Consider the following 14,693-nt stretch of genomic DNA (forward strand, 5'->3'; position numbering starts at 1 on the left):
ACTTCAATTACAATCTGAACAGGCCATTGTGTGCCATGTAAGAGTTAGTGTGTTTTTTTTTATTAAAATGTACCTTAAACTGCAGTGATAGTCACCTTTTATCATTCACTTGAGTCTCACGAATCAGAAATTGCTCTATGAAAATTAATAACACACACAATGCAGTGTACTACACCTTAACTAAAGTGACATGAAATACTGTATACGACATCGCTAAAATTAATCTCTATTACCTGTGCGTAGAATGGGTAACTCGACTAGTATACCATATAAGCAGAGTTTCTGCATATCAAATACTTGCTCATTAAAAACGTACTCAATTTATAATATAGCTGTTCGGCTCAGTTTTGTTATCCAGTACACAATTTTGAATTCACAGAGCTTCTTGAATATATTAATACACAAAGCAGTTGATTTTGTTCAGAAATCTTTTCTGAAATTCTTTATTCCGTTTGACAAAAACCAACATAATGAACCATTTGCATTACTCTCAGACCACCAACACCCGCCTGCAGTCTTTTGGAAGAACCCCTGTAAAAAAATAAATCAAACACTCGCAAAACCAACAAAAATAAAAAGTGCATTGATTAACCTCCTAGGATGAATTAGGCCATGTTTACGATGCTGCTTTAGTGGTGGTGGTGGGGTGTGTGTGGGAGAAAACCTCATAACTCCACTTTTTTTTCTTGGGCATTCCTTTACATGTAAATTCCATTCACTCGGGAATTCAGAATTTATTAAAAATGAATAAAGCTCCAACTGCACACCTACTTGAAAATAAAGCAGTAAAAAAAAAAAAAAAAAAAAATCACGACCAGGTGATTTCTTGAAGTTATAAGGTTTTGATCACAGAGCAGCAGTAAAATCCCCTGAGCAGTCTCCCATCTGGTATACCAGAAAGTTCAATAAACACACATGATTATCTTTTATTTTCCTGCGGTAAAAAAGGCAACAGGGTTCCACTGAACATCAGTTTGCATCACAGCCTTCAACAAAACCTATGAAGACATCAGAAGGGGAAAGTGAAATAGTTTATCGGCTAGTTTTGTGGGCTTTGTTTCTGTAACTTTTGTTCTTACAGAATAACTGCCAACTGTACAGATTAAATGAGTAAGAAATTTAAGCGTAAAATGTTAGTTTAGCAAAAAAGTAAATCTGCTACTTTTGAGCGTTTTTCCAAGTCAACAGTTTTTGCATTTCTTACTTTAGAACAGATGAACAGTCTCATGATGAATATATCTCCTTGTGGACTGGCGGATAATTGGATCATTCTTGATGGCAGAAGTAGACAGGAGCCACATTAGGCAGTTTAAATCCAGAACAAGACATGAAAATACTTATATAAAGTAAAGAAAATAAAGTCATCTCTAAATGACATTACCCTGAGGAAGTGTGAAAACAGTAGCTTTTTAAACCCCTTTTGAGGTCTTCAAAAAGTATTTTTCTGCAGAAATAAGTCCAGAAGGTAAGACATTAACTTACATAAAAAATATAATTCACTGCATGAGACTTTAATGCCCTGGTTCAAAGGGTTATCTGTCATTAAGTGTCTGAAAGGTGCTATGAATCATTTTCTGCCACTAGATGTCAAACATGTGCCCCACGTCGGGATATAAACAACACTTCGCTCCTCTGCCACTCCTCCTCATCCCCTCCCACCGAGCAGTTGCATGGAAGCTTTTAACAGGTCTAACAGCTCCCTATGTGGGGAAAACAATGTTGCTTCACGTAAGGCCACTTTCTTGGTTAAAGGCATTTTTAGCCTCTAAGTGTGATTTCTGCAAGTATTGCTAGAAAACTGCTGCTGTCCAACATCTTGATAAGATGGGGGTGGGGAATCAACAGCTTTGCAGTGAGTAGTTAAAAAATACTGCTGTTTATAAACATGGGGAGGAGAAATGGCTTTGCTGTGCAAGACTCACATGTGCTACATATGCACATGTAGAAATTTCATGCACTTACTGTGCATATGAGGCCCGAACAAAAATGTAAACGACAAACAGAAAAGCTCAGAACACAGAGGGAGTGCTTCTTCATTCTCTGCACAGGACGCAGTTAAGACGCTAAAGTGTTACACAGAAAATAGTCCTTGGAGGCTATATGAACATGTAAAATGGCTTTCATAGCACCTTAAAAGAGGAAAAACTGCTATTGACATTTAGCTTCAGAAAAAAAAAGGCAATGTGACCAATGTACTAAAACCCTTTTTAAAAATGTCAATAACAAAAGCGAGTGCTTTACAAATGTTCCAGCAGAGCTATCCTTGTGTGACAGGAATAAAAAAAACAAAAAAACAAAATTCACACCAAACAATCATGATCAGAAGCTCTGGCTTTTCTGACGACCATTATAGTTAAGTTTTCACATCACACATTGAAATAATGTTCTAATTTAGACCTACAAACCTGCACAGTGATGTCAGGGAGCAAAGAGATTCATCAACAAAACTGAAGGAACTCAAAAGCAACAGTTAAAGTCAGCCAAAATAAGAAATAAATTAACCATTATAGTGCTTTTGACTGGACATACTGACATTTGAAAACACTTTTGTTGTGACATCACTCTCTTAGAATAGACACTTCTGTCATGTCACAAAACCCTCCAGTTTTCACATAAACACCTGATAGAATTAACAGGTGACCTTCCATCTACAGACAGTTAAAGAAACTACAGTGATCAGACTGTAATTCTATTGCCTGAATTTATACAAAAATAAATCAGCTATAGTGAATTATTCTTCTCTCATCAGCTACAGTACAGAACTTTGCAGAAAAAACAAAACAAAAAACCAAAACCCTACTAACAGATACGAGACCCAGAGGGTGAAGCAAATGGTCAGCCAGCAAAAATACAAAAGCAGGCTTTGTAGGAAAGTTGGCAGCAGCACTCAAACTTTGGTGCCACAGATCAGGAGGCCACGTTGGATTGTTCCACACATACCAACGCATGTAAGCTTTTCTCCTGAGCGTTTCTGTGGTTACTGTGGTCCACAAATGTGCAGGTGTCACCACTCTGTCCTATACACAGCCGTGTCTTCTTAGCCTCCAGCGATTTGGGCATGTTTCCGCACAGAGCGGCGCCCTTACATAAATGCAGTTTTAGCGTGTAGAGGTGTGGATACTTTGGCATGAAAAGTCTGCATGAAACTTCCCAAACGTTAAACGACTACACAGATGTTTGGTTTTTAATGGTTTAACGAACCGAAGATAAATTACATTTCTGTTGACCATTTTCCAATGCATGCCAGTAGTTTGGTTTGATTTTCCACATTTAACTATACTACGAAAATGTCATTTTCAAACATCAAACTGACAATTCATCCTCCAGCAGCAGGTAGCTCTTGAAAAGTCTTTTTAATAGTAACAAACCGTTAGACACTTTTAAAATTCTAGTCTTACAACACTGCTGTTATTTTACTTTAATTTTGCGTACTACTAATCAACATTTATGATTCACAGTGAACTATTAGACAACAGATTACTACCATGTAGAGGTGCGATTACATGATTATTAATCGCCAACTATCTTCGTGATCTTTCATCATTTTGAGTCACTAACTAAAAGGTCAAAATTCTCTGATTTCAACATCATAAATGTGAATATTTTGATGTTTACTCACTCGAGTCGTGGACAAATCAAGACATCTTAGGATGTCAACTTGAGCTTTGGGAAATGTCGATCAACTTTTTTCATCATTTTCTGATAGTTCACGGACCAAACAATCAATTGATCAAGATAAAAACTGAACGACTAATAATGAATTAGTTGCAACACTGGTAGCTCGTTTATTGTGAACTTAATTAAAGGAAAATGTTATTCAGTATCATGACTCGCTGAAACTTTGAATTCTCAAACTGCAGTTCCCTTCTGCAAGTCTCGTTCAGTGGACCTACTTGGCTGTCCTGACAAGTCAGGCGACAAGATACACCCACTTTTGACACAGCACACGATCTTCACCACACAACACCCACCCCCCGTAACTTCCTGTGAGATCTACAGCAACAAAAGCCAGAAATGAATAAATACAAACGTCGCCAAACCCTAACTGCTAATGTTGAGTTTTCATTTTACCAGAAGTAGCTGTTTAATGTGGTAGGTGTGTTGTGCAGCTCACCCTGATACTGCAGCTCACCCTACTTCATTCTCAGGCACATTCATTTATCTTACTTTGTCACATGTGGTAAATCTATTGTGGATGTACAACTTTATAAAGTATTTCCAGAGAAATATACCAATAATTTTTAAGCCTGTTTTTCATGAAACTAATGATAGCGTGACCTGTAAGTCAACGTCAATGTTAGTAAAAGCTTTACTATGCACATGCCCTGGCTTAGACAATTTGCTTCTGCTTGGCTGCAGCAGGGAAAGGAAAGCAGTTATTCAGGGTTTAAACCAGCCCCTACTTCAAAGTATGATCACTACTACAGAACACTGACATTGATTTAAGACCAATTATTCACTGTGGCAGAACAACGTTATCTACCAAAGGCCGATACTCTAAAACTTGAGTTCCTTGATGAAACAACTGTAAACCAATGATTCTTAAAAAGGTAAGAAATTGATAAATGGTCAGCAGCAATGTAACGTGTACACTGGTTTTAGACACAAGGCTAAAGCGTGACTAAAACACCAGGATGGCCCTTTAACAGCAAAAAGCACAGTGGAGAAGGTGGGGTGAGCCATCTTGGCAACTCGACACATACTTGGGTAAAACATGGAGTGTTGACAGCTTATTAACAATGTTCCAAACCAGAATAAAACAGAAATATGTACAAAGAGTCTCCTATCCAACTCAAACATGGTAGTTACAAAAACTTACAAACACTTAGTTGGTATGACAAATATTATGTCACAATGGCACCAAATAATAATGAAACAAACTAGCCGCCTATTTAACATGTTTTCCCTTTGGTTTGACAGATGTAGTGGAGATAAGATGCCAAATGATGATTCCATTAGAGGAATCTGGTGACACTAAACTCCCAAAGTCTAGAATCCAAGATCAATTAACCCCGTTAGTTCACATATTTATGAAACATGAAAGATGTCATGGGATAGGCTGATAGGAACCGTGTGATTAGCGGTTTGTTTTTGACAAAATACATTGTCACATTTAATATGAAAAAAAGACCATACAGTTGTATGTAAAGGTTTGGGCCCCCATGATGATTTCCATGATTTTCCTTTATAAGTCACTGGTTGTGTGGATCTGCAATTTCAGTTAAATATATCATATAGTAGACAAACAGTGATATTTGAGAATTGAAATGACGTTTCTAGGATTTACAGAAAGTGTGCAATAATTCTTTAAACAAAATTAGGCAGGTGCATAAATATGGGCACCCCAACAGGAAAAAAAACAACAACAACAAAAAAAAACAAACAACAACAACAACAAAAAAAACATCAATATTTAGTAGATCCTCCTTTTGCAGAAATAAAAGCCTCAAAATTCTTCCTACAGCATTCTGGATTCTGGTTGAAGGTATTTTGGACTATTCTTCTTTACAAAACATCTCAGGTTTGTTGGTTTCACAGCATGGACAGCCCGCTTAAAATCACACCACAGATGTTCAATAATATTCAGGTCTGGGGATCGAGATGGCCATTCCAGAACATTGTACTTGTTCTTCTGCATGAATACCTTAGTAGATTTTGAGCAGTGTTTAAGGTTGTTGCCCTGTTGAAAGATCCAGCCCCGGTGAAACTTCAACTCTGTCACTGATTCATGAACGTTGTTCTCAAGAATCTGCTGATATTGACTGGAATCCATGTGACCCTCAACTTCAACAAGATTCCCAGTACCTACACTGGCCACACAGCCCCACAGCATGATGGAACCACCTCCAAATTTTACTGTAGGTAGCAAGTACTTTTCTTGGAATTGTGTTCTTTTTCAGCCATGCCTACCTCCCCTTGTTATGTCCAAATAACTGAATTTTAGTTTCATCAGTCCACAGCACCTTATTCCAAAATGAAGCTAGCTTGTCCAAATGTGCTTTAGCATACCTCAAGCGACTGCTTGTGGCATGTACACAGAAAAGGCTTCAAGGCTTCCTCTGCATTACAGCATCATACAGCATCTCTTTGTGCAAAGTGCGCTGTATAGTTGAACAATGCACAGAGACACTATCTGCAGCAAGATCACGTTGTAGGTCTTTGGAGCAGGTCTGCGGGTTGACTATGACTGTTCTCACCATCCTTCACTTCATCTTATCTGAGATTTTTCTTGGCCTGCCAATTCGGGCCTTAACTAGTACTGTGCCTGTGGTCTTCCATTTCCTCATTATGTTCCACACAGTGGAAACTGACAGCTGAAATCTCAGATAGCTTTTTGTATCCATCCCCCAAACCATGATGTTGAACAATCTTTGTTTTCAGGTCATTTGAGAGTTGTTTAGAGGCTCCCATGTTGTCACTCATTAGAAGAGATGCAAAGAGGGGAAACATTTGCAAATGGCCACTTTAAATACACTTTCTCATGACTGGATTCACCTGTGTAGGGAAGTCAAGGGTCAATGAGCCTACCAACCCAATTTTGTGTTCCAATAATTAGTGCTAAATGTATTCAAATCAATAAAATGACAAAGGTGCTCAAATTTCTGCACCTGCCTAATTTTGTTTAAATAATTATTACACACTTTCTGCACATACTAGAAAATTCATTTCACTTCTCAAATATCAGTGTGTTTGTCTGCTATATGATATATTTAACTTAAATTTCTGATCCAGACAACCAATGATTTATAAAGGAAAATATTGAAAATCATCAGGGGTGCCCAAACTTTTGCATACAACTGTATCTGAGGCAGGAAATACATTTTTTAATGTGTGCATTAGAACAGAGAGGACTCCAGTGAAAAAAGGGATCTGAATGGTTCATCAGTTGCTAGTTCAGTTTTTCCTGGAATATGTACAGATTGTTGGTGGTAGCCACAGCAATTATGTTGTCCAATGGGTGCCAGGCAGTGTGAAGAATCTTCTTGTTAAAGTCTAGACTGTCGACATTTATTTCATCCTTTTTGCGTTTCCCACCTGTGCTCACTTTCCGAGGCTTCAGAACTGACCGTGGCTTGCTGTTCTCCCGTGACGCCTCCAGGGTCACATCCTGCCGGAAGCCTCTGTCAAACATCCTGAAGAAGTTGTTGTAAGAACCGGTCATCACAACACTGCAGAGGGGCAAAGATTCAGCAACCAACAATATTAACCTCAAGCATAACCCTGGATGATAAAACACATCAGCACACAGCGATGAACAATTTAAAAAAAGCCATGATGTTCAACTGAGAGCCACCAGGCTTTAATTCCAATCAGTGGTTCCTCGAGCCAATTTTAGTCTCACTTACAGGAGAGAAACTGAGTGAAACTGCTGAGTCAACTGCTGAGGTGACTAGCTGGAGTCTGACCCCATGTTTTGACTGTCGATGCCACCCCCCACCAACACTATCTATTCTACTATTCCACTATCTATCCCCACACAGTTGTGATGTTCCTCCTGGAACATGATCATATTCAACTTTCTCTGCACACTTTAAAGATACATTACCCAAATGCAGATACATTCTTCAAATATGGGGTTATTATATCACAAATACAGCCACACATTTATTTATGTATTTAAAAAAATAAATAAATACATAAATCCCCACTTTGATATTTCCTATTCATTTTCATGCAAGACTGGGTCAAGATGTGAAAAGCTGTGGTTAAAATCCTTGTATTATATGACACTGTAGGACCGTAAATATAACAAATATAAAATCTGGCTATATTTACAATTTTTCATTTTTGTCAATGTATCTTTTGTTTCAAAGCATTGAGGAGCTTGTGCACATAGTGGTGAATTGTTTTTACAAGTACAAGCTCCTCAAAACGTTCACTCACAAAGCGCCACATTTGAGATATAACAATGACCACAATAATCTGATAACTGGGAGTAATCAGACAGTAATAATCTGACCTGATGCATTTACGTGTATTTCAGTGATGCAGTAATCGGAAAAACCAGGTTTACATGATTTGAGTTCATTAGCTGGATTTCTGTGTAAGTGGAGAAAGGGAAACTTGAAGAAAAACAGACAACAGAAAGATCTCTATCTATCTCACTCTCTCTCTCCCTCCCTCCCACACTTTTGGGCCATCTGGAATTTTGGCAAGAATGCAAGATGGTAGGAGTGTAGCGATACACAAAAATCACGGTTCTGAGGTCACGGTTCAGTTCATTTTTGGTACAGTATGGGAACAGAATGCAAAACCTAAATTTGCTTGTTGTTTAAACCAACAATTTATTCTAACATTATACAACAGGAAAATAAAATTTCAAAGTGGTGCTTCGTAATAAATCAAATAAAATGTTCTCAAATAAACAACATATGAAATAATATAAAAAATAAATTCTTAGTAAACAGCTTTTAACAAAACCTCTCCACAAGTAAAGAGCAGCACAATGGTTCCAGCAAGAAGCCCTGTTCAATTTTATTCAACCTTCATATTTTTTTGCCAGAAAAATTAAAACTGTCGCACTCTATAAGGAGTTTTTAAAAGAGAATTAATGTCAAAGAATCCCTTTACTTTTGTACAATTTATCTCTTTCTATTAACTGTTTGTTTAATGTTTGTTAATATGTACAGTTGTGCTCAAAAGTTTACATACCCTGGCAGATTTTTTGTTTTTTTGGCCATTTTTCAGAGAATATGAACCTTTTTTTTTTTTTTTTTAAACTTACGGTTAGTGGTTGGGTGAAGCCATTTATTGGCAAAGAACTTTGTTTACTCTTTTGAAATCATAATGACATATGATTTCAGCCCATATATATCAGGGTTCTCCCCAGACAACGGAACAACGGCGCGGCGCCATTATACTGTAATGACAACGCCATTATAGTGTGCCGTGCTGTCAGATTTTTTTTTTTAATCTAGCCAGGCTGTTTGTGCTGAACGGGCTGCTGCCTGTTCGCCCCTTCCCCACCGGCAGAGAGCCGAGCTGAGCAGAGTCACACCACCACAGTCTCTCAGTGAAAGAACAAAAACTCAGTCAAAGTCTTCCAATGAAAAGAGCTCCTTCTGCTTGCATAGCTAGTGACGCATTAAGACTTTATTCTACAGATGGAAACCATGTTTCCAAAGTTTGCTCAAATAAGCCGCAAAGAAGGTGTGAGAGTGACGAGTCTCTCATTCCCACACACACAGATTCATTTATTAATGACCACACAACAAGTTGGTGGAATTTCTTTCCAGTACAGCATGAAATGCTCACATCTCTTTGTCACCACACAACAAACAAACAATAAATAGACAAATACACACAGAAACATCAGTTAAAGAGTGAGAGAAGGAAAAAGTGTGAACAGCAGCCGCTACACGCTGTAAAAAAGTAGCAAAGCAATTTTAATCAATGATCATCTTCACCACACAGCCTCAGTGAAACAATAAATTGTGAAAAAGTGATTCAGAAAGTTTTTCATCCAGGGTTTCATCTTTAAAAGAGATTTACTTCTTTACTTCTGCAGAAGTATTTTTTTTTTTCATTTTTTTGTTATTGTTGTTTATGCACCAATGACACCAGATCAAATTACTTGTGAGAACTTACTTTGCAATAAATTTGATTCTGTTTTGACAATCAAATCAGTCCAGATTTAGCTCTTGTTCAAACAAGACATTAGAGGTTATATTGTTTTTTAAAAAGTATGCAATCCCACTCAGAAATGTTAAAAAAAAAAAAAAAAAAAAAAAAAAAAAAAAAAGCTAAACTGTCAACATGACAGGAAAAACTCTGCCTGTTTTACTGGATTAAAGGTACAGTGTGTCATTTTTGAAGAGGAGAGCAAATGTTATGTCCATCAAACATTGATGTGTTTTTAAACTTTTCAATGTCATTTATTTTATTAACTTAGAAGCTTAGAAATATGCAAAAAAGAACTTTGATATTACAACATAAGTGTCATTTTTTGTCCATTATTCTTGCTTTCAATGCATCTAAAACTAGTCAAAATGACTCGCAACGTACCGCCTCAGGTGATAATTGCCAACAGCACCGCGATACTAATTTCTGGGGAAAACCCTGCAAATAACTAAATAAATAAATTATATCCGACCTTATTATTTTTTTATTTTATTATTTTGAGTTTTTCCACGCCTGTCGGTGGCGTCATTCGCCTGTGAGCAGGCTTTGACTGAGGAGTGGTCCAGCCTCCTCGGCGGATTTTCATTGTCAGGAAATGGCAGAATGATTTGGGCTTTTTTTTTCCCATCAGAATTTTTTCAGAAACTGTTAGAGACTGGCAGCTGGAAACCATTCGAAAAATTTATCTGGCTTTCGGTGAAAATTTTACGGGCTTCACAGAGAATAAGGACTGTTACTACAGCTTTAAGGACGGCTTTAAGGACGCTCGGCACGCAGCGCTCCGTGCCACCATTGAGTGCCACAAACCACCGGATCATTTCTAAACGGATGGCTCTGTGGAGCCGGACCGTCGTGTGCACTTTCTCTGGTTATCACAAGAGCTAGACATCAACTATTTTCCGGCAGATTTCACTTTTAACAAGAGATTTTGTCATGGAAAGCCGAGCGGAGGCTTCGCGCGTCACGACCGATTTGCTGATGGAGCGGGACAAAGGAACACCTCAGTTTTGGTCTCACAGGACGGCTTTGAGATGGCGTTCAGACAGCTGTCGGTGGTTTTTCCATCGAGTGATTATCCGAGAAATTGTGGATGTGCCTGGACATGCCAGAACATGTCCCGTGAGGCTTCATCACGGCGTTACTTTGCGCCATGCGGCACCGCCGCGACGCAGAATTCCTCCGCACGTCTGTCTCAATGTGCCGAAAAAGTGCTGATGTCCACGTCTTTTCACAATTCCTGTGCTAGTCAGACAACGTCCTGGATAAAACACAGCATCCAGTTTGGAAATGAACGGCACATTCCACTGTTACAGGAGTTTTTGTCGTGGAAAGAGGAGCGGAGGCTTCGCGCGTCGTGGCGCACAGCAACGACGTGATGAAGCCTCACAGGACATGTTCTGATATGTCCAGGCACATCCACAATTTCTCGGATAATCACTCGATGGAAAAACCACCGACAGCTGTCTGAACGCCATCTCAAAGCCGTCCTGTGAGACCAAAACGGAGGTGGTTTTGTCTCGCTCCATCAGCAAATCGGTCGTGACGTGCGAAACCTCCGCTCGGCTTTCCATGACAAAATCGCTTGTTAAAAGTGAAATCTGCCGGAAAATGGTTGATGTCCAGCTCTTGTGATAACCAGAGAAAGTGCACACGATGGTCCGGCTCCACAGAGCCATCCGTTTAGAAATGATCCGGTGATTTGTGGCTCTCGATGGCGGCACGGAGCGCGGCGCGCCGAGTGTCCTTAAAGCTGTAGTAACAGTCATTCTCTGTGAAGCCCGTAAAATTTTCACCGAAAGCCAGATAAATCTTTCTAATGGTTTCCAGCTGCCAGTCTCTAACAGTTTCTGAAAAAATTCTGATGGAAAAAAAAAAAAAAGCCCAAATCATTCCGCCATTTCCTGACAATGAAAATCCGCAGAGGGGATGGACCACTCCTCACTCAAAGCCTGCTCACAGGCGAATGACGCAACCGACAGGCGTGGAAAAACTCACTCCATATGGTTTTTGGAAAAAAAAAAAAAAAAAAAAAGGTCGGATACTTTTCTAATAGACCTCATATATATATATATATATATATATATATATATATATATATATATATATATATATATATATACACACACATACATACATGTGTGTGTGTATAATCCTGATGTCGGATGGTGTGTAAAGCATCTTCAAATCATGCAAAATCTACTCTACTGTGTGGCCTTTACAAGCAAAACTGGCTGACATGAAAGGGGCTTTCTGGACACCACAAGTGTAGCTTCTGCTCTGCACTGTGCAGATACCAGAAGGCGCTATTAAGGTCTGTAACGAGTGCCTTCACAAAGACACAACCAAATATAATGTCAGTGCCTCGTGCATGTTGTGTGTCTCAAGAATTCTACGGGCAGGACGAAGAAACTGAAAATGTGACCTCATATCTGGGCTTTAAAATGTGGATTCAGTAACAGTATTCCAGGAGGCATCAACTTACTGTTGACAAATGAAACAGAAAATGTGCCCACCTGTCATTCCCGTTCCAACAACATTCAAACTTGTCGAAGATGCAGTCATTCTCATACAGTGAGCACAACTTACTCCTGAGATATTCATGCACCTGTGAGAAGAAAGTCAGAGAAGCTGCAGTTATGATTCAACCTATATAAGAGTGAACAAAGTAAGAAAGCAGGGGAACACTGCACTGCACTGGGGGAAACACCTCCATCTTGTGGAGAGCAAGAGGCATGACACCCATCTGACAAATGGTTGCTTTGGGGTGTTCAAATCTGCAGAAGTTTAAACAAATTTGTGTTTTAATGTAAGGTTTGGAACAGGTACAGACCTGATATGTCTCTACTGGCCGTGTCTCCATGTTTAGATCCCAGATTTTCACAGAAAGATAGTCACGGGTCATCATGTAGCGTCCAGTGTGGCTGAACTTCACATCAGAAATAGAGGAGATAATTTCAGAGAAGAACGAACGATTGTTTGGATCCTCTGGCTCTTCAAACACTGACAGGGAACAAAATAACAACAGGGTCATCATATAGTCATCTTTATCACACTTCAGAATTCATTACCTGCCTGGAGGCACACAGAGGGCCCCATCTTGTTTTGTGGCACAGTCTAAGGCAGGGCTCTTCAACTCTAGTCCTTGAGGGCCAGTGTCCTGCAACTTTTAGATGTGTCACTGCTTTAACACACCTGAGTCAATTAATGAGGTCATTAGCAGCACTCTGGAGAACTTGAGTGCATACTGAGGAGGTAATTCAGCCATTTAATTCAGGTGTGTTGGACCAGGGACACATCTAAAAAGTGCAGGACACCAGCCATTTAGGACTGGAGTTGAAGAGTCCTGATCTAAGGTATAAAGTGGAAGTCCCATTCATTGTTGCTATAGTGGAGGTTAGGTGTGTGGTTTGTGTGTAATACATACAAATTTTTTGCAACATGCATTAATATATTCTACTTTGTTCTTCTAAACAGATTTTTTTTTATTTACCCTTCAGGGGTTAAATGACAGCTTCACTCATTGATTTATAACTGCTCCGGAGGGGACACTTTATTGGTCATGGGTGATTTTAATGTGACCACTGGCACACTGGATAGGACTGCTTATTAGGACTGCACTGGCCCTCATGGATTTGGTAACCACTGTGAAAATGGCGCAATGATCCTTGACTCTGGAAAAAGTCAGGGATCAGAGTTGCTGGATCCTTGTGTCAATGTCCAGGTGCACAAAGCTACACATGGTATTCTAATACTGTCCTTGTGGGAAAATGCTAGAGAATTCTGCAGAACTGTAGGGTCTACAGAAGTGCCCAGTTTGTGAATTCTGACCACAGGTTTGTGGCTTCCCTGAGAATTCAGTTCAATTCCAGCAGGCTACTCCCTGCTAGGTGTCCAAGATAAAATCTGGCCAGATTGATCAGACTCAGGAATTTGCATGCAATTTGTTTGGAGGACTTGCAGACACAGACAAGGTGGTTCTTCCGCAGTCAGACCCTAAAAATTGCTGAGGATTGTATTGGAGCAGCTAGTGTCCATATCTGAGGACACTCTACAACCCCTGGCAATAATTATGGAATCACCGGCCTCGGAGGATGTTCATTCACTTAAATTATGTAATCACCCTGTAAATTTTCATCCTCAAAACTAACACGTGCATCAAATCAGATCTGCTCGTTAGTCTGCATCTAAAAAGGAGTGATCACACCTTGGAGAGCTGTTGCACCAAGTGGACTGACATGAATCATGGCTCCAACTCGAGAGATGTCAATTGAAACAAAGAAGAGGATTATCAAACTCTTAAGAGGGTAAATCATTACGCAATGTTGCAAAAGATGTTGGTTGTTCACAGTCAGCTGTGTCTAAACTGGACCAAATACAAACAACATGGGAAGGTTGTTAAAGGTAAACATACTGGTAGACCAAGGAAGACAAAGAGTCAAGACAGAAAACTTAAAGCAATATGTCTCAAAAATCAAAAATGCACAACAAAACAAATGAGGAACGAATGGGAGGAAACTGGAGTCAACGTCTGTGACCGAACTGTAAGAAACCGCCTAAAGGAAATGGGATTTACATACAGAAAAGCTAAACGAAAGGCATCATTAACACCTAAACAGAAAAAAACAAGGTTACAATGGGCTAAGGAAAAGCAATCGTGGACCGTGGATGACTGGATGAAAGTCATATTCAGTGATGAATCTCAAATCTGCATTGGGCAAGGTGATGATGCTGGAACTTTTGTTTGGTGCCGTTCCAATGAGATTTATAAAGATGACTGCCTGAAGAGAACAAGTAAATTTCCACAGTCATTGATGATATGGGGCTGCATGTCAGGTAAAGGCACTGGGGAGATGGCTGTCATTACATCATCAATAAATGCACAAGTTTACATTGACATTTTGGACACTTTTCTTATCCCATCAATTGAAGGGATGTTTGGGGATGATGAAATCATTTTTCAAGATGATAATGCATCTTGCCATAGAGCAAAAACTGTGAAAACATTCCTTGCAAAAAGACACATAGGGTCAATGCCATGGCCTGCAAATAGTCCGGATCTTAATCCAATTGAA

General features: G+C 39.3%; 1 protein-coding gene across 1 annotated transcript in view; it reads right to left on the reverse strand.

The window, feature by feature from the left end:
• Window positions 1–429: 429 nt before the first annotated feature.
• ppp2r2aa (protein phosphatase 2, regulatory subunit B, alpha a) overlaps window positions 430–14,693 on the reverse strand; it is a 54,633-nt gene continuing 40,369 nt past the window's right edge. The window contains exons 8-11 of the mRNA XM_034169823.1: window positions 12,452–12,621; window positions 12,135–12,226; window positions 6,803–7,169; window positions 430–5,135 (exon numbers count right to left, since the gene is read on the reverse strand). Coding sequence (XP_034025714.1) covers window positions 6,890–7,169; window positions 12,135–12,226; window positions 12,452–12,621 — 542 coding nt within the window. The 3' untranslated portion in view covers window positions 430–5,135; window positions 6,803–6,889. The remainder of the gene's footprint in view (window positions 5,136–6,802; window positions 7,170–12,134; window positions 12,227–12,451; window positions 12,622–14,693) is intronic.

The sequence above is a fragment of the Thalassophryne amazonica genome, chromosome 5 (genome assembly GCF_902500255.1).
Source record: "Thalassophryne amazonica chromosome 5, fThaAma1.1, whole genome shotgun sequence".
In the NCBI taxonomy this organism is placed as follows: Eukaryota; Metazoa; Chordata; class Actinopteri; order Batrachoidiformes; family Batrachoididae; genus Thalassophryne; species Thalassophryne amazonica.